Source organism: Manis pentadactyla, chromosome 16 (genome assembly GCF_030020395.1).
Source record: "Manis pentadactyla isolate mManPen7 chromosome 16, mManPen7.hap1, whole genome shotgun sequence".
NCBI lineage: Eukaryota > Metazoa > Chordata > Mammalia > Pholidota > Manidae > Manis > Manis pentadactyla.
The window spans coordinates 31,685,458-31,706,567 of NC_080034.1; the positions used below are offsets into that span (position 1 = coordinate 31,685,458).

The 21,110-nt window shown below is 41.7% G+C and overlaps 2 protein-coding genes across 5 annotated transcripts in view; one reads left to right on the forward strand and one right to left on the reverse strand.

The window, feature by feature from the left end:
• The window catches only part of ANKRD66 (ankyrin repeat domain 66), a 29,968-nt gene extending 14,568 nt beyond the window's left edge, over positions 1-15,400 (reverse strand). The window contains exons 1-4 of one of the 3 annotated variants that reach the window (XR_008994313.1): positions 15,254-15,400; positions 9,219-9,392; positions 7,377-7,605; positions 2,870-3,342 (exon numbers count right to left, since the gene is read on the reverse strand). Coding sequence is in view for 2 of the 3 variants with exons in the window: in XM_036927617.2 (XP_036783512.2) it covers positions 3,141-3,342; positions 7,377-7,605; positions 9,219-9,381 (594 nt within the window). In the remaining variant the exon portion in view is untranslated. Of the gene's footprint in view, positions 1-2,616; positions 3,343-7,376; positions 7,606-9,218; positions 9,393-15,253 lie in introns of those variants that run through there. The other 2 variants (XM_036927617.2, XM_057493839.1) reach the window with 2 other exon arrangements.
• Positions 15,401-15,517: 117 nt separating this feature from the next.
• LOC130681227 (anthrax toxin receptor-like) overlaps positions 15,518-21,110 on the forward strand; it is a 47,754-nt gene continuing 42,161 nt past the window's right edge. Inside the window, exon 1 of one of the 2 annotated variants that reach the window (XM_057493829.1) lies at positions 15,518-15,651. In XM_057493829.1, coding sequence (XP_057349812.1) covers positions 15,590-15,651 — 62 coding nt within the window. In that variant the 5' untranslated portion in view covers positions 15,518-15,589. The remainder of the gene's footprint in view (positions 15,652-21,110) is intronic. The other variant, XM_057493828.1, reaches the window with a different exon arrangement.

Below are 21,110 nucleotides of genomic sequence, written 5' to 3' on the forward strand. Positions count from 1 at the left end.
GAATCAGCGGCTGTCCACCTCCCTAGCCTCAGCTCCTTCCCTGACATGCCCCCATCAGCCCCATGCTCCAGCCATAGCGGCTTCTTCCTTGAGCTCAGATATCCTGGACCTATCCCAGGTACAGGGGTTTGTACTTGCTGGGCCCTCCGCTTGCAATGATCTCCTCCACTGCTTCTTGCTTTTGCTTCATTTAGAGTAGTGTTCAAATGGCCTCTATCGGAGATTCCCACCCTGACTCCACTTTATAAAATGGCCCCCCCACCCCCAGTTATTGTCTTTCCTCTTGACCCAGATGATAGTTAATTTTATGTGTGAATTTGCCCAGATGTTTGGTCAAACATTATTCTGGGTCTTTCTGTAAGGGTGTTTTTAGATGAGATTAGCATTTAAGTCAATAGACAGAGTAAGCAAATTGCTCTCTGTAACACAGTGGGCCTCATCCAATCAGGTGAAGGCTTGAACAGAACAAAAGGCTCTCCCCCAAATAAGAGAGAATTCTCCTGCCTGACCACCCTTGGGAAATGGAATTGCTGGATCATATGGTTGTTCCATTTTTAATTCTTTGAGGAACTTCCATCCTGCTTTCCATAATGGCTGCACAAATTTACATTCCCATCAACACTGCATAAGGATTCTTTTCTCCACCCATCCTCTCCAAGATTGTTATTTCTGTCTTTTGGACAGTAGCCACTCTGATTTGTGTGAGGAGGTATCTCATTGTGGTTTTGATTTCCATTTCCTTGATGATTAGTGATGCCGAGCACCTTTTCATGTGCCTCTTGGCTGTCTGTATGTCTTTGGAAAAATGTTGAATCTGAGCTTTCACCACTGAGTTATGCTGCCTCCCAGTGGCATTTCTCTCCTGAGTTACTCCAACACTTTTCTAGCTGGTCTTCCTGTCTGAATTCTTGCCCAGCTCCAATCTGCTTGCAATGCCATTATGCCACAACCAACCCTGCCTACAACCTCTCAGAGGCTTTGTGTTGCCCTCAGGACACCATCCAAGTATCATACCATGGCCCGCTGCAACCTGGCTTCATTTACCCTCCAAGGTCATTAACCCCCCATGTTACCATCTCCCCTGCCCTTCCCTGCTCCTGTACACACACTATACTCCAGCTTTAGCTTGTTTGGGTCCCTTGCTTTGGACCCTCAAACTCAACACTCCTATGTCTGGGCCTTCATAAAGCAGTTCCCTTGCCTACAGAGTCCTCTCCCCAACAGTCCTGCTTATTTCCAGCCCACCCTTCAGTTTCCCATTGAAATGCCATTTCCTCCAGAAACCTCCTTTGACTTCTTCATACTACTTTATGAGCTCCAGATAAGGGTTCCCAGAGAGTCCTGGGCCTCCCCTTTCACAGACCACCACCTTTTCTTGGTTTTGGTTGTTGAACTTCCTGCCTTCCTAGCTGGACCAGAACTATTCTGTTTTGCTATCTCTAGGGCAAATCCCTAGTACAATGCCTGATACAACGTGTGCTTAATATGTATTCATTAAGTGCTTGACCATATTTATGAGTATTAGAGATATGATTTTACTGTGAAGAACCCATCTATCCACTTGTATACATTTTCTAGAAAAGGTAAATCTACAGAGAAAGAAAGTAGATTAATGGTTGCCAGGGGCTGAGGGAATGACTGCCTAATGCGCAAGAGGAACTCTTTGGTGTGATAAAAATGTTCTAAAATTGGGTAGTGGTGATAGTTGCACAACTCTGTAAGTTTTGTAAAAGTCACCAAATTGTACACTTAAAATAAAAACATTTTATGGCACGTAAATTGTTAAAAATAAATTTCATCTAATGTCTGCTGGCTCATTGCCAACCAGTTCCAGAGATTTTTCTGATGGCAGGAAAGACAACCCAAAGTCTTACATAGCTTAATGTTTCTGTAAGAGCAATAATATCCAGACCTCAAATTTCACTGCTTCATATGCAGCCTTAACTTCTCAGTGGGAGGTATTTTGTGACTTTAGATTCTTCATAGGCTGCAATCATCAAGTTTCATGGCAACTGATAAGGAGGCACAGAGTCACATGGCCATGAAAATTCCTGCACTGAACATTAAAAAAGAAATCTTTGTGGATTAATTTGTTCAAAGACTAGTGCAATGAGTGCATGTGGTAGATAAGGCCAGAGAAATGCCTCAGTGTGAGCAGGCCAGAGATGGGAATATGATACAGAGGGTACCAGCTGTTTCCCCAGTTCCTGAACTCCTTGATGTAAAGTTGAGAAACACTTGCATGATTCCTAGGGGGCAGAAGGTCTTTGATTTCTCTCCTGCAAATTTAGCAAGAATTTGGGGTCCCTAGCCCAAAAGAGGGGTCCAAGTATTTATTCATTTTGGAAAATTCAAACCAAACTTGGCCTGTATTAATAGTAGCATTTATTGAGTAATATGTAGTAAAGAATGTTAGGTGCCTAAAGTTATTGATTTAGGGAGAGAAATTAGTAAACCTAAAATGTAGGGTAGCCAGTTAAAGTGCACCAAGCCAGCTGCCTGGTGGGGGCTCCCATGGTTTTCTGGTTTCTACTGTGGTGTCATCTGATAGGGAAGAAAAGCAAGGCAAGCCACCTATATAATTTTAAACATTCTAGTGAAAGGAAATAGGTAAAATTCATATTTGGTATCTATTTTATTTGGCCCAATATCCAAAATATTATCATTTAACATGTAATTGATATTAAATACTATTAATGAGCTACTTCACGTTTTCTGTTCTAAGTCTTCAAAATCTGGTATGTGTTTTACATCTACCTCACATCTCAATTTGCATGTAATATTTTCACTGGAAATGCCTCATCTGTATTTATTTACATTTCCTAAATAGACAGTTGACAAGCAGAGCTATAATCACATGTTCCATTACCTCATGCTCTCTCTCACTAGTTAGGTGGGATGAAATTAATTCATGTCAGGATTTCCAGTTATTTCCACTGAGCCAGTCTACTGTCCAGGTTGCTCCTCCTGGGTATATAATGATATTCGTTCAATTGGCAAGTCTTGACGTTCAGGAGCTGTCTGGGAATGGGCCACGAGGAAAAATCATGTAAAGACAACACACACCTAATAACTTGACTCTGCCACCAGGGAAAGGTTTCCACCAGAAAGCAGGTCCAGCCTCTTGGCCACGGGCTTCCTCACGCTCTCCTCTCCTTGGTATGGCTGGCCCTGGTGGGGCCTCGACTTTTCTTCTCCTTTTTCTTATTAGTGTTTTGATGCCAGGAGGGAAGAGACAGCTCCAGTTCCCTTTTCTTGGCATCCCAGTCTTCATCCCGCTGGTCCAATGGCAGCCCCTTCCGCCTGGCGGTGAGGCGGTGGGCCCGGCACTCAGGCTCAGCCCTGGGGGAGGGGAGACAGCAGCCCTCAGCACGCAGACCCCAGAGCCTGGCCTGGCTGGGGGTGGGCCTCTTCCCGCCCTCCACACACAGCCGGGCCCTTCAGCCACCCCATCAAGAAGGAAGGAGGCCAAGTTAGAGCATTTCCAAGTACACTCTTAGGGAGGGGTCAGACCTGAAAGAAACTACTTTGAGAAGGCAAAAAAAAAAGGCAAAGCTGGATGCTAGGAGGATCGAAGGCAGGTGCTTAGCTTGAAGAAGGTGCTGCTAATTTTTATTTGTTGACATTTATAAAGTAACCAGTGTATTATTGGGAGGCTATTTTCCTTCATTTATTTTGTATTTTTTCCTAATTATAAAGCCATGTTTGTTCACTGTATAAAATTTTGAAGTGCAGAAACATGTAAGTAGGAAACTAAAAACTACTCATAATTGCGTATGTGCTATAGGTATAGATGGATTTATGTAAATAATAGTTCAATTATATATAATATGTAGATGACAGATATAGAATAACAGAACAGATGATAAATGGAGAAATAGATGAATAGGTCATCATACACACCTGGACAATAGGAAGCATACAAAAGTACCTTTTGTGTCTGAGGTATTTGTATTTAAGTAAGCATGTGGCTTGCTTAAAGACGTTGGTGAAGCCACTTCATGGAGACCAAATCTGAGCCAATATGAGCATGGATGGAATCTGAGGGGTGATGGTACAGGCAGGGCAAACATTTTAACTGCAAAGTGTTTTAAAAAGTACAGTTCATTTAGAAGTTAGCAAACCTGCTTGTCCTTCAGGCCCCATGCCCCCAACAAGCTAGATATGATCTCTTCATATTCAGACCACATAGTGTCCCTCTTCTGCCCTGTTCTTTTAACCAGTATCACTTTCTATCTTATATTAGTATAGTTTATGTAAGCAAGTTATGTCTTTTCCCAGGCAGGTAACTTCTCAATGTCTAGCACTGTATCTGATTTATCTTTAAATCCTTTTTAGCATCTAGTTTGATGCCATGCACATAGTAGGACTCAAAAATATTTTTTGTATGAGAAATTTACTACTTAGCATAACTTAAAGTTGAATTGTTCTACTAAGATCCCTAGGATCTTCAGAAAACTTCCAAATACTGTCTAGGCTTCTTTAGGAAATTCTCTTTATCTTTTCTCTTTATCATCCTAACCTAGGAGCCCACCTACTTGCAATATGAGTGTTAAGAAATTCTGTAAGTGATCTCCTTGCCTCCAATCCTACCTGCACAGCACCACCTCTTTCACTACAAGAGGACCTCGCTAGCATCTGTTGCATCTTGCTCCTCCCTGATGAATTCATACTCATCTGCCTGCCCAGCTGTCTGTGGTCACTCACTCACCCAAGCTTATTCTCTACTTCTCTTCATCATGAATTCTCTAGCCAGGCCATTTATCTTCCCACTTTCTCCCATATACACACTCCTTATGCACATTTCCAACTTTCTGCCTTCCCTCCAAAACAAGGATCTTCCTCTATCCCCCATTAGTCAGATCTTAGCTGTCTTTTAAGGTTCAGATTAATTTCCTCTTAACCAGAATTCCTTCTCTCTGTCAAAAGAGAAGTCCCTCATGGGAGCTAATGATGGTCAGTAATGACTTGTTCATGATGCAGTTGACCTCCGTTGTTTTTGTCGGCTCAGCACTGCTTGCCCACTTTTCCTGGTAGTAACACTCTCCACCATTTGGAGGAACTACTCCTCCTTCACTTCAGTTATGCTGGGGTGGTGGGTCATGTTCATCCACCCACTTATCACTAGGGAGGGGCTGAGACTACTCAGAGAAAGTCAGCAGAGGGCAGCCAAGGCCAGGACCCTGAGGAATTTCAGCATCCAAAAGGCTTGCAAGTACAGGAGCTCAGAGAAATCGTAAGAAGACATGGTCAGACAGACTGAAGGAGATCTAGACTAGAGCGGTGTCAGACAAATCAGGAGAGAAGAGTTGTCAAAAACCAGATTAAGTGGAGGGAAGATGTGAATTAAGAAGAGGTAAGATGCCATTGATTTAGCAACAAGAATATCCCTGGATGAGAGCTGATGCAGTACAATGACAGCAGAAGAAGTCTGAAAAGTGGGTGTGGGAGTAGAGACAATGATATAGATTAACTTTCAAGTTCCTTAGAAAAGGAGAGAAGAAAGTCATCGCAGACATGAGAATGACCTCTAATCACTTGTGTGTTTTTTAATAAGATCAATTGGAGCATGTCCATAGGCCAAAAAGGACTGAACAGAAGGAATAGTAACAAAACTAAAAATACAGAAGAGAGGATGAAAGAAGCAATGAAGAATGTAGGAATGATGATCTTAAAGGAGACAAGGAACTGGATCAAGGGTCTGTATGGGGGATGAGACTTCTTATAGAATGATGGGCAGCAAGGCAAGAAGGGAAAGATGTAGATGTATATACAATATATAGGTAATAGGGGTTTAAAATGTATACCCATGGCTTCAGTGTTCTCTGTGAAGTAGAAACCATACCTTCTGCAGGAGATGCTGAGTGTGCAGGGGACTTGAAATTGTCGATTGTCAATAGACAGCCAATCTAACTTTTAGGTAAACAGCCAAGCTGTTCTGGGGGCTCAGCTGAAGATAAAATTCTTAGAAGTTCTGGTGGTACCCCTCTACTTATCTGTGGGCTTTTGTCCAGCAGACTAAGCTTCGGAATGGAGAAGACAGAGACCGATCCAAGTTTGTGAACCCTGGTTTAGACACTACAGAAGGACAGGAGATGGAAATTTAAGAATATCAGGAAGAGAGGGGAAGGGGTGACGTCCACATGCAGGCAGTGAGCCTAGAGGGAGGTGACAGTTTGGGAGGGAAAGAAGTTGAATGAGAAGAGGTCCTGATGCACTCAAATACCTGTGTGATGATCCAGGAGCTGGTAAATGGAGAAAGGGAGCAACGGTTGCCTAGTGATATATCAGAGCTTTAAAAAGTTTGGAGAACAATGTTGCTGAGCCGCATGGAGGAGGTCCCTGAATGAGGCGATGAGAGCAGGATTGCGGAGAGGAAAGAGTCTTTGAGTCAGGGGTCAAGGTTCTACTTCTTGGTTCCACAAATCACCTCGATTATGATTTTGAATATTTTAAATGTAGGACACTGCTTTCCAGAGACAGTCTCCTTAGTTACTCCTACAGATGACTAATCTCATTGCAGGCAAAGATTTGATAGTCTAAGTTTCTGAAAATAATTTTATTTTCAAGTTCTTAGAAAGGCATTTCACTGTCACTCCCCCTGTTCACCATGAACTGCCCTATGGATCGATTCGCTATCAATCTCAGTTCAGTTTTCAAGCAGTGCTGCCTTCACTTTGCTACTTTACTGTCTCTTGCATAAGTTACTTATTAACCAAATTACAAATTCCTAAATTTTATTTCCACCCTTTCTAGAGCTGTAATTCTCAGGTACATAATGGATACTTAATTCTATTTGAATTCTTAGCTGACAAAATATTAACAAATATTAGGGAAGTTCTTATCTTTGGTGAGTGTGTGAGTAGAGATTCATAGATGAATAGAAGTTTTAAAAAGTAGAAGGGCCCTTAAGGATGATAGCCTAATTCACCTGTCTCATTTTAAATATGAGGAACCTGAGGATCAGACAGGAGACTTAACTTGTCCAAGGTCACACAGTTAATGTGAATATACAAATCTTGTCCCATGTTCCATTTTCAAACCTGGTGTACCACCTCTCTTATCTGAGATAATTTTTGTATAATTTAAAACAATAATTATAACAATTATATAATCAAAATTATAATAATTATGTGTGTTATAATTATTACAATTTGTCTAACTTAAAAACAATAGATTTTACATAATCTAAAACAATGCAGTTTATACCCCAAACTAGTCACTTCAGTGAAAATTTAATAAAAAACAACTCAAACAACATTTGGCTGGATTTTCTCATTTCATTTTCATTGACCTGAGACCGCTGAGTTGGAAAAGACCTTGATCACAGGCTCCTGTTTCTGTCCTTTCTGTAGCTGGAAATAAATGAAACTTACTTCTCCAGGAATGCCACACAGGCTTTCTGCCCGTAGATCTGCGCAATCCTCTTTGGTGTGTCTCCAAAGAAGTCGGGGGCGTCGATGGCGGCATGCAGTGCATGGAGAATTTTGAGCACATTCAGATGGCCTGACTCAGCTGCAAAGTGAGCTGGGGTCCAGCCCACATCAGTTACCAGGCAGGGCCTGGCTCCATATTCTATTAAGAGCTGCATCACGTCCAAATGCCCTTCAATTTATCAAGAAGAAACAGGAGGAGGTTAAGATTGAAACGTCTCTGCTGGACTAAGGCCAGGGCTCACCTAGATCGCACAAAGGAGGGGAGACAGTGGCAGGCCCAGCCAATTCCTTAGCATCAACCCCTCCTCCCTTCTTCTCCTGCTCCCCTTCCGGGCACTCAGTGCTCCATCCTCGCCCTGTGAACCTTGCTCCCACCTGGGGTTGGAGGCCATCCACTATTCCCTAGACTTCTTCTAGAACACCCCTCGGCCCCACTCATTCCCACAGGCCATTCCTAGGAATCTTATTTTCTCTCCCAAGTCACTCTACACTTGCCTTTGCTGGCTGGTAAGGCTTACTCGGCTTCAGGCAGTCTCGGTGCTGATTTCAAAAACAAGTATATTGTGACAACATGGATAGAACTTGAGGGCATGATACTCAGTGAAATGAGTCAGACAGAGAAATACAAATACTGTATGATCTCACCTATATGTGGAATCTAAAAAAACAAAAACCAAATTCGTAGATACAGAGAACAGATTGAGGGTTGCCATAGGCAGAGGCTGGAGTTGGAGGTGGAGGATGAATTAGGTGAAGGGGATCAAAAGGTACAAACTTCCAGTTATAAACTAAATAAGTCCTGGAGATGTAATGTATAGCATGGAAACTATAGCTAATAATACTGTATTGTACACCTGAAACTGATAGGATGCTGTATGTCAATAATATCTCAATAAAAAATATTTTAAGTCCCACTTACATTACAGTTAGCACAGACTAAGAGTACAGGCTTTCCAGTCCGATAGATATGGCTTCAGACCTGACAATAAGTGCCACTGGCTAACTGTGGCACCCCAGACAAGAACAACCATCTGAGGCTCAGTGTCCTCATTGCTTAATCAAGGGTATTATCACGGCTTCCTGAGTTTTTGTGAGGTGCAAATAAAATTGCAGACATCAAGTACACAGCATAGTGTCCAGCCTATAGCAAATGTTCATTAAAACTGCTTTGGTACAGCTACTATCACTTTGTACTTAAATTTCTTTAAAATTCTCCCAACTAATTTCTCTGCAGCCAGTCTTGCTTCCTTCCAATCCATCCTCTATAGAGGAATAAAAACAAATTTCTAAAAAGTGAAGCTTACTAGAGGACTTTCTTACTTGACGTTCTTCATTGGTGTTCTATTGCCAAAGGCCTTGATAAGACCACTGGCTGAATTTTTGCCCCTGTTGCCCTCCCATCACATAACTGAGCTGTGTTAGGCATGGGGGACCCAGCGATGGACAAGACACAGTCCTTGTCCCACCACAGGAATGATTCTCCATTCCTGCCAGAGGTCAAGAGGGAAAAGGGCTAATATTAACTGAGAGCAGACTATGTGCTAGCCACGATGCACCCATTATCTTACTGAATCCTCACCACAAGACTCCCATAAACTAAGGCCTAAGGATGTTAAATAACTCGTTTATGGTGCTACAATGAGCCAGTGGTTGTGCTGGGAATGAAATGTCCCATCCAGCTCTCATGAGATGGTCTTTCTGCTCCCCCATACAGACGACTGACCGGTGATTTCACAAATGGACACAAAGGGCTGGATTCTTCCCTAGGCATTTCCCACTCACCTTTGATCGCAGCCCAGTGAAGTGGGGTTCTGTCATTCCAGTCCATGTCCTTATAGTTTGGGTCACAGAGACCTTTCTTCAAAATCTTTCTCACCGAATTGCCGTCTCCTGCAGCCACGGCTTGGTGGAGCTTTGTCAGGTCTGACATTCTGGTCAACTCCATGACAACAACTACTGTAGGAAAAACATGCTGCTTAGGAAATTCTCTGCAACTGTATTGCTAGTGAGTGATTCCACAGGCTTCTTTGTTATCTATTTTCCTGCTCATCCCGTATATTTGCACCCAGCGTTGCTTTGTGTGTGCACTCTGCTGAGTGTGTATTTGGGTCTTCGCTCCTCCGGTTAGTGTATGCCAGTCCCCTACCCTAAAGCTATCAATGGCTCCCCTTTGACTACAGGATTATAGGCTAAACTCATGGGCTGGCATTTGCTATTTGGCCTTAACCCATTTTCCAGTGCTTTTTCCTACCCTTGCTCCAAAGTGCTAGTAGTGTGACCCTCAGTTAGTTGTGTATGCTGTGCTTTACCTTTCTCATCCATAGAATGGATCTAATTTGCCAAGATTGTTGTGAGGATACAGTGATAATCCATGGGAAAAGTTTGTATTGGATACAGAGCAGATGTTCCATGGAAATTAAATATTTACACTACACCAGTTTAGGAGATGGACAAGATGTAACATACAAATAAAATGCCTACAGTTCTTTTTAATATTAAGACCAGCAGTTCTCAAACTATAGTCTACATATGCTTAGGAATTCCTAGGTTTCTTTCAGGGGATCCATGAGGCCAAACTATTTTCATTAAAATATTACAATGTCATTGACCTTGTTTGCTGTCCTGACAATTGTTCTGATGGTTCAAAAGTAATGATGTAGACAAATGCTGGTGCCTTAGCATGAAGCAAGCTGTGGGCAGTGACACCATACTGGATATTGCAGTCATGGGGTTCTGACATTCTTCACCACCACACATGCACAGTAAGAATAAATAAATAAGTAAATAAATAATACCTAAACTAGTTTCACAAAAGAAACTAAAGAAGTAGGAATTATTTGTATTAAATTACAATCCTTGATTATATGACTTAATAAAAATGATCCTAAAGTATCGTATAATGAGACGTGTCAACATTTGGAAAGTCTGAATAATTTTGTGAACCAATATTTTCCATGTGACAAGTGTATGATGTTACAAAATCATGCATGAGTAAAGAGATCCCTTCAAAATAGCATGAAAAGTACATTTAGATTGTTTCAGATTCTAGTCAACAAGAAGGGGCTGAGATAGACCACACACACACACACACACACACAAAGGATGAGGAGAGAGCCACTTGAGGTGGGGTCAGTGGGAATGTCTCTTTGATCTCAATATTTAAGTTGAGATCTCAGGAAGAATTTGGAGTCAATCATACAAACTGAGCCCCAGCAGCTGCAATATCAGCCAGGAATTTATGAGAAATGCAAATTATTGGGCCCCAAATCAGACCACCGAATTAGAAACTGGGGTGGAGGGGGAGCCAGCCATCTGTATGTAGTAAGCCCTCCATGTGGGTCTGATACCCGTGGACTATGATGACAATCCGAGAGTAGGTGAGGAGTGAGTAACGTAATGAACAGGCAGTGCCCTGGGTGCTCTGAAGGTGGAGATTTTCTGGGGACAGAGGGAATGGTTGGCGGGAGTGGGTGAGCATGCTCTCTGCCCAGTAGCCCTCAGCTGCAGACATTCTTAGAACTAAGAGCAACCAGACTGAGCAGGTCTGAGCTGTGGGATGGTCACTTTCACTCTGCCCCAGGGATGCCTACATCCCAGCCTGGCCTCTTTCCTCTCCAAGAGTCCAGCCATCTCAAGTTGACAGCTGGTGGGAAGCAAGGTGATTTGACTGGACTGGGATTCTACTGCTCAGTGCCCAGCATTTGCCAACAGCAGAGTCCCTAAAGTGTAGGTGGTGACCAGCAGGGCCCTGGGTAACAGCTAGGCACAGCTGTGAGGTTCTCCAAGGCCTACAAAAGCAGGGAGCAAGCCAGTTTTGGCCAGTAACCATAGTTTACCAACCTCTGGTGTATATAAAGCATTTGCAATCTTGTTAAATTGCAGGTTCTGATTCAGTAGGTCTGGGATGGGGCTTGAGATTCTGCATTTGTACAAAAGTCCCCATAGCAACCACTGGTTCACAGACCACAATTTGAATAGCAATCTCTCCCTTTGGCTGTAAGGCAGGGGAGAGACAGCAGTGAGCAAGACTGGGGATGTGACGTAAGGCAGTAAGGATGTGGAGGTTGTTTCCTGTTGAAGGACCACGTGAGAGGCCCAAATGGGTCCCAGAACCTCTGAATGTGTAGGACACGCATGCCTTTCTGCATTAAGTGGGTGCTCAGTACATGTTAGGAGACAAGATGGCACAGGATGCATTTTGTCTTTTGGGCTTATTTGTTTTGGTAGAACACCTTTACACTGGAGCATTTGATCAATGACAAAATAAAATAGTAAACAGAAGTAGAAGAGGGTTTCCAACCTGCAGGTATCATGAAAAACCAAACCGTTTTTAGAATCAGTGGCTGGAAACCTTTTTGCTTGCCTTTCACACAAACTTTTCAGTGGGTTTCACTTAGACCCACTCCATTTGTTCCACATATGAGTTCATACCAAGGAAACTCCACAACTTCTCATGGATGAATTATAATTCAAGTAGGAGTGTTCAATGGGTGGCTAAATTTATTTGCAGAGGAATTGATGAAATGATCCTAAAATCTGATATATACATGCAAGGGACTCAGAAGAGCCAAACCCATCTTGAAAAAGAAGAACAAAGTAGGAAGACTCACTATTCCTGATTTCTAAACTTACTACAAAGCTACAGTAATCAAGACAGTGTGATACAAAGTATATTATGTGCATATACAAAGAGAACAAGGTGGCAGGAAGTGTGGCATAAAGATAGACAGAGCAATGGAATAGAATTGAGAGTCCAGAAATAAACCCTTACATCTATAGTCAATTGATGTTCAACAATGGTATCAGGAAAATTCAGTAGTGAATGAACAGTTTTTTTTTTTAGTGGTACTGACACAATTGGCCAACCACATGCAAAAGAATGAAAGTGGCCCTGTACCTTATGCCAAATGCAAAACTTAAAAGGATCACAGACCTATCTATAAGACCTAAAAGTAAACTCCTAGAAGACAATAATGGCAGCACATCACATTGGGGTAGGCAATGGTTCATGGATATAACAACAAAAGCATAAGCAACAAAAGAAAAAATTAGATAAATTGGATTGCAGCAAAATTAAAAACTTTTTTCCATAAATGATACCTTTGAGAAAATGAAAAAAACAACCATGGAATAGGAGAAAATATTTACAAATCATATATCTGATAAAGGACTTGTATTCAGGATATATATATATACACACACATATATATATATACATTACAACTGAATAATAAAAAATTCAGTTAAAAACAGCCAAGCAAAACACATGAAAATTTCTCAAAAAAAATGCAAATAGCCAAAAAGCATATAAAAATGTTCAAGATCATTATTAGGGAAATGCAAATCAAAACCACAATGAGACACCACTTCACACCCTCTAGGATAACTATAATTAAAAAGACAAACAACAGATATAAACCCAAGCATATATGGTCAATTAATATATGATACAGGAGCCGTGGATATACAATGGGGAAATGACAGCCTCTTCACAACTGGTATTGGCAAAACTGGACAGCTGCACGCAAGAGAATGAAACTGGAATATCATCTAACCCCATACACAAAAGTAAACTCAAAATGGATCAAATACCTGAATGTAAGTCATGAAACCATAAAACTCTTAAAAGAAAACACAGGCAAAAACCTCCTGAATATAAACATGAGCAGCTTTTTCCTGAAAGCATCTCCTCAGGCAAGGGATACAAAATCAGAAATGAACAAATCAGAGTATATCATACTAAAAAGCTTCTGTACAGCAAAGGACACTATCAGCAGAATAAGAAGGCATCCTACAGTATGGGAGAATATGTTTGTAAATAACATATCTGACAAGGGGTTAACATCCAAAATATATAAAGAACTCACACACCTCAACACCCAGAAAGCAAATAACCCTATTAAAAAATGGACAGAGGATATGAACAGACACTTCTTCAAAGAAGAAATTCAGGTGGCCAACAGGCACATGAAAAGATGCCCCACATAGCTAATTATCAGGGAAATGCAAATTAAAACCACAATGAGATATCACCTCATGCCAGTTAGGATGGCTAACATAGAAAAGACTAGGAACAACAAATGCTGGTGAGGATGCAGAGAAAGGGGAACCCTCCTACACTGCTGGTGGGAATGTAAATTAGTTCAACCATTGTGGAAAGCAGTATGGAGGTTCCTCAAAAAACTAAAATTAGAAATACCATTTGACCCAGGAATTCCACTCCTAGGAATTTACCCTAAGAATGCAGAAGCCCTGTTTCAAAACGACATATGCACCCCTATGTTTATCACAGCACTATTTACAATAGCCAAGAAATGGAAGCAACGTAAGTGTCCATCAGTAGATGAATGGATAAAGAAGATGTGGCACATATACACAATGGAATATTATTCAGCCATAAGAAGAAAACAAACCCTACCATTTGCAACAACATGGATGGAGCTAGAGGGTGTTATGCTCAGTGAAATAAGCCAGGTGGAGAAAGACAAGTACCAAATGATTTAACTCATCTGTGGAGCATAAGAACAAAGCAAAAATGGGAGGAACAAAACAGCAGCAGACTCACAGAACCAAAGAATGGACTAACAGTTGCCAAAGGTAAAGGGACTGAGGAGGATTGGTGGGAAGGGAGGAAGAAGGGGTATAAGGGGCATTACGATTAGCACACATAACCTGGGGGTGGGGGCATGGGGAAGGCAGTATAGCACAGAGAAGACAAGCAGTGACTCTATAGCATCTTACTACACTGATGGGCAGTGACTGTCATGTGGTTTGTGGTGGGGACTTGATAATGGGGGGAATCTAGTAACCACAGTGTTGCTCATGTGACTGTATATTAATGATATTAAAATTAAAAAAGAAAACAAACAAACAAAAACAAGTGTTGGTGAGGATGTGGAGAAATTGGAACCTCATACACTGTGGTGGAATATAAAATGGTGCAACCACTTTGGAAAGCAGTGTGGTTGTTCTTCAAATGGTTTAAATTTAGAGTTATCACATAACCTATAACTCCACTCCTAGGTTTTTACTTAAAAGAAATAAAAACATGTCCATACAAAAACTTGTGCACAAATGTTTGTGGCAGCATTATTCTAGTAGCCAGAAAGTGGAAACATCCCATGTCCACTAATGGATGAATGCATAAATAAATGTGGAATATTCATACAACAGAGTGTTATTTGCCAATAAAAAAGGAACAAAGTACTGACACCTGGTACAACATGGATGAACCTTGAAAACATGTTAAGTGAAAGAAGCCAATCACAAAAGACCACATATTATATGATGCCACTTATGTGAAATGTCCAGAATAGGCAAATCCACAGAAATAGAAAGTAGATTATTGGTTGTCTGGGATTGGGGAGAAGTGGATGGCAGTAAGTGACTGTTAATAACTATAGGATTTCTTTTTGGGGGTGATGAATGTTCTAGAATTAGTGGAGGGTGATGCTTTCACAACTTCAAATATATTTAAAAATCACAGAATTGTGTACCTTAAATAGATGGATTTATGGTATGTGAATAATCTCAATAAAGCTGTTCAAGTAAATAAATGATACTATTAGAGGTTTTCTTATGAAAATCAAAAATGTATTTATAGAAAACTTACAATTCACTAGCCTTCGAATGACTTCAGCAAATTTTCCTTTACATGAATCCTTGTAAATCTGATTAGTGAACTTGAATTTCTGTCTTTCTGGTACAGGTGTCTCAATGTAAAAATGTAGCCAGTAAATGTAAATTCTAATAAATATGAATTATCTATAATAACTGCAGTAAACATCTGAAGACAGGGGTAATATAAAGATACTCACTGTCCTGAGATCTGAGACGCTGGGAGCCGGCAGGCAGGCAGCTACCAGTCTTGTTGTGCGCACCCCATGGAGACTGAGCCCGCCCCCCTCAGCGAGGCTGCCAATCACCGTCAGCTTCATAGGCTGTGGGCTGGTGGCAGGCTTACTGTCGGTCTGCAACGCACTGAAGCTGTGCGGCAGGTCGTCTGCTTCCAACTGTGGTCCTTCACAGGTTTTCTTCAGATAGCATTTGATCAAAAAAACATTGCCAGTCCACAGACACTGCGAAGGACGTAAGCCACTGTGGAGGAGGGAAGAAAAGGGGCCGCCCCCCACCGCCTACATGCAGAACCAGCTATGAGATCTTGCGGGTGGGGAGCGGTAGCCCTTCACTTGGCTGAGCCTCTTTCTTCTCACCAGTAAGTGAAGCTTTGACGCTTTTCTCAAAGGGCTATAAAAGACGACTAGCTAGGATAACCTACAAAGTACATGAACAGGAGAGAGCACAGAAGGGAGGGAGGAAAACTTCAGGTGCTCTCTCCTTGCCTCCCCTCTTTGCTCCCTCACTCTAAGCTCCTACTGTCTTATGAAGATGCTCATCTCAAAGACCTTCCTCCCTCTCTCACTCTGTCCTCTCTCTTCCTCCCTTCCTTCTCCTCCTCCTCTTCCTCCCAGTTCTGTTTTTCCTTCCATTTCTCTCCTACCTTTCTTCCCACGTGTATTTATTTAATGCCTTTATCTGCCAGACACTGTACTGGCTTGTGGAGAACAAGGCACTCGTTTGAGCTTAGAGTCCGAAGAAAAAGGCAATAAGGAAGAAGACAAATAAATGTAAACTTGTAAAAGTGTAGCGTGTGTAAGTACCATGAACAGACAAGGTACAGGGACAGAGAATAATGGGAGAAGGGGGTGGTCATGGATGGCCCGAGGCAGTGGCAGGTGAGACCTGGCATAAGAGGAGCGTCTGAGGAGCTGGGGGAGGTGTCCAAGCGGAGGGAGGCAAAGAGCTCGGCTTAAGTGAGAATAAAGAAGAGGAGGATGCAGCAAGTGGTGTGGGACAAGAAGAAAAGATTTGTTTAGTATAGGCAAGGGCAAGGTCATGCAGTCTTCTAGGACATGGTGGGGAGTTTGGATTTTATTCCAAGTACAAAGAGAAGTCACTGAATGCAAGGTTTTATTTATTTATTTTTAATTAAGGTATCAATGCTATACAATCTTATAAAGGTTTCTCATGAGCAACATTGTGGTTATGATATTCAACCATATTATCAAGTCCCCCAAAACACACCCCGTTGTAGTCACTGTCCATCGGTATAGTAAGATGCTATAGAGCCCCTACTTGTCTTCTCTGTGCTTTACTGCCTTCCCTGTGATCCCCCGACGTTATGTGTGCTAAATACTGAATGAAAGGTTTTAAGCAAGGAACAAGATGGTCAACTTACATAGTTTCTGAAGGTCACTTTGGCTTCTTCATGGAAAATGGACTGAAGGGAGGAAGACAAGATCGAGAGCAGGAAGACCACCGAGGAGGCTATTGCTGGAGCCCAGTCGAGAAGCGATCGTGGCTGGGTATATTTGGCAGTGGAGATATAGAGAGGCAAATGAAATCAAGAATTATTTAGGTGAAAATATTAACAGGATTTGTCAGTGGATTACACATGAATAGTGAAGGAAATGGAAGAATCAAAGATGATGGTTGAGTTTCCGGTTTGACGGGCTTGTTGGGAAGATGGTGACATGTAGTGGTATGGTGGTGACCAGGGGTGGGCCAGGTTTGTGTCGTAGGAGGATAGTTGAATTACATGTTCTGTTTTGAATGTGTTAAGTTCTGTAAAACATCCAAATTATCGAATACGAGTCTAGGGCTAAATATCAAATAAATATTGAAGCTTTAGAGCTATAGAGTTACACACTTGGGACAGCAGGTACAAAGGAGACACCTGCTCTGAGGCCCACTATCCTTCTGAGATCTGGTAGACTAGGAAGAATTTTAAAGGAGATTAAGAAGCCCTTCCAGAAAGGTAGGAGGAAACCAGGAGAACACAGCCTCATAGAAGCTAAAGGGGAAGCATGTGGCTAGGGATGACGGTCAACCAAAGAAGGCAGAGTGTCATGGCGGCCCGTTACAGGCTGACAAAGACTCACGTGCAATCCCAGGCCCACCCTCAAAGAGCTCAGGGTCTCATGGAGCTTTCCGAGCTTCATAACAGTTCCAGGTCAGCTCAATTCCATCTACCACACATTTGATAAGTAGCTAATATGCCTTGAGTGACGCATGTGTACAAGGACAGAGCCCTGCCATCCTTGTCATCTACTAGGGAATAGTAGGTAAGAAGTTGTAGCTGTTGCCATTAGCAAACTGCTTGTGTCTGGGGCCATATCCCCACCTACATGTTTCCTTCCTCTGATAATAGGTTTCTGACACCTAACTTTTTGACAGGCCATGAGCTGGCCAGGGAGTGAGGCAACCAAAGGGAGAGGCCCCAAAATTTCTCATAAGTCAAGAGTGAAGGGAGATACTTCTGTGACATTTAAGAAAAATGAAGAAGTAACCACAAAGGATATATTTTTTAAAAATTAAAAATCTGACACAAATAGCACACAAGGCCATATAAAGATAAGACAAAGTTAAATCCTTACAAAAATACTAACTCTTTGTACAGTACAAGTTGTAGCATCTGCAAATGGAATACTGAATTTGTGTGGTCAATGGCTTTCCAGTGATGCCAGTGTGCCCTTGTGACTGAATGAATATTTCATTCGGGGTCAATGTCAAAAATCTACCCTTGAGAGTCTTTTGCCCATGCGGCAATAGGCCACAGAGGCCTCTGGGCAATATCTGTGGGTCAGTCATTGCCCTTTGGTCACCCTGCCTCAAGCATTGGAACTAAAATTTCTGACTGAGGTGGCTTCCATGAAGCAATTCTCCAGAGACTCACAGCCATTTTTAGATAAGGAAGGGACTCTGGAAATCATCAGTCAAAAACTCATTTTATAGATGAGAATGTTGAGACCCACTGACATTAACTCATTTAATGAGTCACACTGCAGTGTTTTAATTCCTCTCCAACTATCTCCCCCATGCTGGCTAAGCTCAGTATATAAAGGAGACGCACAGCGACCTTAAGTTCAAGTGTGGGCTGGGCCCTGTGCCGCCTCCTTGCATGTTTACCGCTTACTGTTGTCCCCTGCTCCCAACACTGTGATTTGATTCTCTTCTACCACCCTCCAATTCTGAGAAAGATGATCATAACAAACCTATATAGGCTTTGTTCTCCATGCTGTAACATACATTACCAAGTTTGTATGGGGCAGGTACCATAATGATGCCATCTTTACAGAAAAGCAAACTCAGGCCCATGGTAATCAAAAAAACTTGTCTAGGGTTACAAAGCTAGTCGTTGGACAACCCAGTGATTTGGTTGCCGTAGTCATGTTCTTACCTACTCTGCTACATCTTATCCCGAGATGGTAAGTCAAAGTCACATGCAAAAGTTATTGAAGTTAAGCCTTCCCTACCTGGGAAACGATGCAGTTTCTATTTCAAAGCAATACTTGTAAAAGAAGCAATGCAGCAAGAGGGACAGAATGGTGACTTGAGAACTGACAGTGGCAAGAAGGAAATGAGATATTTGTTGAATGCCTTTGTGCACCAGGAATTGTTCTAGATGTTTTGTAAATATTGCCTCATCATTCCCAATACCAAGTCTGAATGTAGTTTGCAAGCAAGGAAACTGAGGCTCAGAGGGCTTAAGCATCTGTAGGCCAAATCTGTCTGCCTCCTCTTCAGAGTCGAGAGTGAGAGCAGAGAGCCCTCAGTACCTGATGGTGTGATTACCAGGGCCCCGATCTCTGGGAAGCTCCAGGCTTCCCTGCCTCTGGGACAAGGAAGATGAGAATTGGGTTCCACTTGTGGCTTCTAATTCTTTTGTTCCCTTCTGTCTACACCCATCTCATAGGAGCTTTCAGGGACCCTCTTAGTCAGGAAGGAAGACCTTGGTTAAAATCATGAGCCATCCCTGAGATCAGACTGAACAAGAATAATGTGTTGGGTCTAGGATCCCTGCATCACTGCTGATTTGCACAAGCTGGAGATGTGTGCCAATCCAGCATGAGGTTTGCAAAATCTTGTTTGGGTGAATAAGGACGTTCAGATTGGCCGTGTTTTCTCTAAGGTGTCATTTTGCTATCTTGTGTCCTTCATAGACACAGCTGTGGTATTCCTCTCAGCTTCTACTGGGTGCTATGCAACTTGAATGTGGGTATGTGTAGCTCTCTTACATGCTGATTTTTGGATGGAGATTATACACAGGCTCTGTATCACTGTTTTGGTACCTGGTACCCCTTCCACCTAGCAGCCTTTGCCCAGACATTTCATCTTTTCCATCATCTTCTGTGGACCTACTGCCTCTGGCTTAACTGCCTCTAGGAAGTCCCTGTGGGAAACAAATTCACAACAAATTTTTATGTACAGTATCATGTCATCTGCAAACAATGACAGTTTAACTTCTTCCTTACCAGTCTGGATACCTTTTATTTCATTGTGTTGTCTGATTGCCATGGCTGGGAACTCCAGAACTATGTTGAATAAAAGGGGGGAGAGTGGGCATCCTTGTCTTATTTCCTATCTTAAAGGAAAAACTTTCAGCTTCTCTCTGTTAAGTATGATGTTGGCTGTGGGTTTGTCCTATATGGCCTTTATTATGTTGAGGTACTTGCCCTCTATTCCCATTTTGTTGAGAGTTTTTATCATAAATGGATGTTGAATTTTGTTGAGTAGTTTTTCAGCATGTATGGAGATGATCATGTGGTTTTTGTCTTTTTTGTTGATGTGGTGGATGATGATGATAGGTTTTTGAATGTTGTACCATCCTTGCATCCCTGGAATAAATCCTACTTGTTCATGATGGATGATCTTTCTGATGTATTTTTGAATTTGGTTTGGAGTATTTTGTTGAGTATTTTTGCATCTATATTCATCAGGGATATTGTCCTGTGATTTTCTTTTTTTTGTGGTGTCTTTGCCTGGTTTTAGCATTAGAGTGATGCTGGCCTCATTGAATGAGCGTAAGTCCCTCCTCTTCTACTTTTTGGAAAACTTTAAGCAGGGTGGGTATTAGGGTCTTCACTAAATGTTTGATAAACTTCAGCAGTGAAGCCATGTGGTCCAGGAGTTTTGTTCTTAGGTAGTGTGTTGATTATGAATTCAATTTCATTGCTGGTAATTGGTCTGTTCAGATTTTCTGTTTCTTCCTGGGTCAGCCTTGCTAGGTTGTATTTTTCTAGAAAGTTGTTCATTTCTTCTAGGATATGCAGTTTGTTAGCATATAATTTTTCATAGTATTCTCTAATAATTTTTTTTCTGTGGCATCTGTAGTGATTTTTCATTTCTCATTTCTGATTTTGTGTATGTGTGTAGACTCTCTTTTTTTCTTGAGAAGTCTGGCTAGGGGTTTATTTATTTTATCAAAGAACTAGCTCCTGCTTTCATTGATTACTTTCTATTGTTTTATTTTTCTCGATTTTATTTTTTTCTGCTCTAATCTTAATCATGTCCCTCCTTCTTCTGACTTTGGGCCTCAATTTTTCTTCTCTTTTAGTTTCATTAATTGTGAGTTTAGACTGTTCATATGGGATTATTGTTCTTTCCTGAGGTATGACTGTATTACGATATACTTCCCTCTTAGCACAGCCTTCGCTGCATCCCACAGATTTTTGCATTGTTGAATTGTTGTCATTTGCCTCCATATATTGCTTGTTCTCTGTTTTTATTTGGTCATTGATTCATTGGTTATTTAGGAGCATGTTGTTAAGCCTCCATGTGTTTGTGGGCTTTTTCGTTTTCTTTGCATAATTTATTTCTTGTTTCATACCTTTG